This window comes from Cynoglossus semilaevis, unplaced genomic scaffold (assembly GCF_000523025.1).
Source record: "Cynoglossus semilaevis isolate Cse_v1.0 unplaced genomic scaffold, Cse_v1.0 scaffold419, whole genome shotgun sequence".
In the NCBI taxonomy this organism is placed as follows: domain Eukaryota; kingdom Metazoa; phylum Chordata; class Actinopteri; order Pleuronectiformes; family Cynoglossidae; genus Cynoglossus; species Cynoglossus semilaevis.
Window position 1 is genome coordinate 327,190 of NW_007585113.1, and position 1,840 is coordinate 329,029.

General features: G+C 43.6%; 1 protein-coding gene across 1 annotated transcript in view; it reads left to right on the top strand.

Annotated features, from left to right (window-relative positions):
* snap25a (synaptosome associated protein 25a) overlaps positions 1-1,840 on the top strand; it is a 14,133-nt gene that overhangs the window by 2,613 nt on the left and 9,680 nt on the right. Inside the window, exon 2 of the mRNA XM_025053603.1 lies at positions 526-567. Within this exon, the coding sequence (XP_024909371.1) occupies positions 526-567 (42 nt within the window). The remainder of the gene's footprint in view (positions 1-525; positions 568-1,840) is intronic.

Consider the following 1,840-nt stretch of genomic DNA (forward strand, 5'->3'; position numbering starts at 1 on the left):
CAAAGCAATGACTCGGCCCCACCTCTGTCAACTGGCGGCTCGCGGCCCAGCAAAACCACCAAATCCAGCCACGACTGGATTTGAAAATTGCGAAGGATCAAAAAGAAACCATGTGGTCTCCATTTTTAAGGCAACTGAAAAAAAACCCCAAAAACTTAAATAACTCTCAGTAATCCCATCTATTTACACACCGTTGGATAAAAAAAATAGGATTTTTATTTTATTTTTATTTGAGTGCCCAGCCCGTTAGGTGCCTTTATCGGTCAGGAATCGATCCCCTAACCCTACAGGTGTAAGGCAAATACCATCATCACTGAACCATATTCAAACAAAGCTGAGTTCCTCCGTGGGTTCATGTTGATAAACATCAGATATTGATCCTTTTTCCATTTCCTGTTTGATTGTTCCAATTGAAATGTTCCCTAAATATATATACACATATATACACATATAGTATTTACTATATATTTACTCTATATTTGAGAGTCGAAGACCAACTAATCGTATCTCCTGCTTTGTCCACAGTCACTGGAGAGCACTCGTCGTATGCTGCAGCTGGTGGAAGAGGTAAGAAAAAAAAAAAAATGTCTGTGTATACGTGTGACACACCTAAAAAAACACGTACATGTACTTACAAAATAATTATTAATATTCATTTACTCTTGTCTACCGACTATAAACACGACGTTGTTCAGGTCGCTGTGGTTGAAAATGAATTATTGTTGGGTTAAAAAAAAAAAAAAAAAAAATCCTCCAGAATCTTCTTTAAATCCTCTTCAGGTGATGGAAGTGAGAGACGGTCCCTTACTTTCTATTCTATTTACTGGACAAAGCAGCACTTGTTTCTGAATCTACGTACTACACAGGAATATTAGCAACCTACTACTAACGCAGTAATTGACAGTACTCCAAAACACGGGAATTACTAGAAGAATTTTGATTTTGATTTTTAACAGGAAGTATTTGCCTTTTTTTGTGGTCACTTTTATTTTTAACTCTTCGTTTTCTAAATTTAAGGCTCCGGCTCTAGATTTGCATCATTGTTCCCGTTAATTGCCTCGATCGGTTATTCCTGTCGGGGCAGCTCTGAGTCAGCCGTGAGTCAACTGAGTGACGGCGTGAATAGCACGTTACAGGAAATGAACCAACGTCGCAGAAATGGGGGGGGGAGAAATAGACTGTGATTAAAGTGTAATAAACAGAGGGTGGAAAAATGAGGAGAAACATGAAAGAGAGAGAGAGAGAGAGAAGGAGAGGAGCGAGCGGCGGCGGGGGCGGCGGCCCGATAAGCTCCGGGTGCAGATTTCAAGGTCATATTGATCATCAGTGGACTGTATCTGTAGCCTTGCAGCAGGTGGTGTGAGTAAAGGGGGAGGGAGCGGGAGGAGAAAGTGGCCAAAGTGATAAGGCGGAATACAAAGAGCTCCCCCTGCTGCTTCAACATTCGTGGTCTCGTTATTTTTCGTGAACGCTTGGCCAAAATGACGACATTTGATTTGATTTGAACTCTCTCTCTCTCACTCTCTCTCTCTCTCTCACTCACCATAATCTTATTCACGGCTAGCCAGCTGCGATATTTAACGTGGCTAAGATGAAATGAGTTTTGCGTTTACGCTAACCTCCTCCTTTTATCTCCGTACGTCCGCTCCGTGCTATCGCTGACCGATAGCCTTATGTTGAATCCACCTGCAGGGTTTGGACAAATCGTTAAATTGACCAATAGATGCTGACTTTAATCGCGTCATTTTTGTACGAGCCAATCGTTTGGCTCCCCCCCCCCCCCCCCCCCCCCCCCCTCCCACCCCCCCCCCCCCCCCCCCCCCCCTCCCTCACGCGCCCC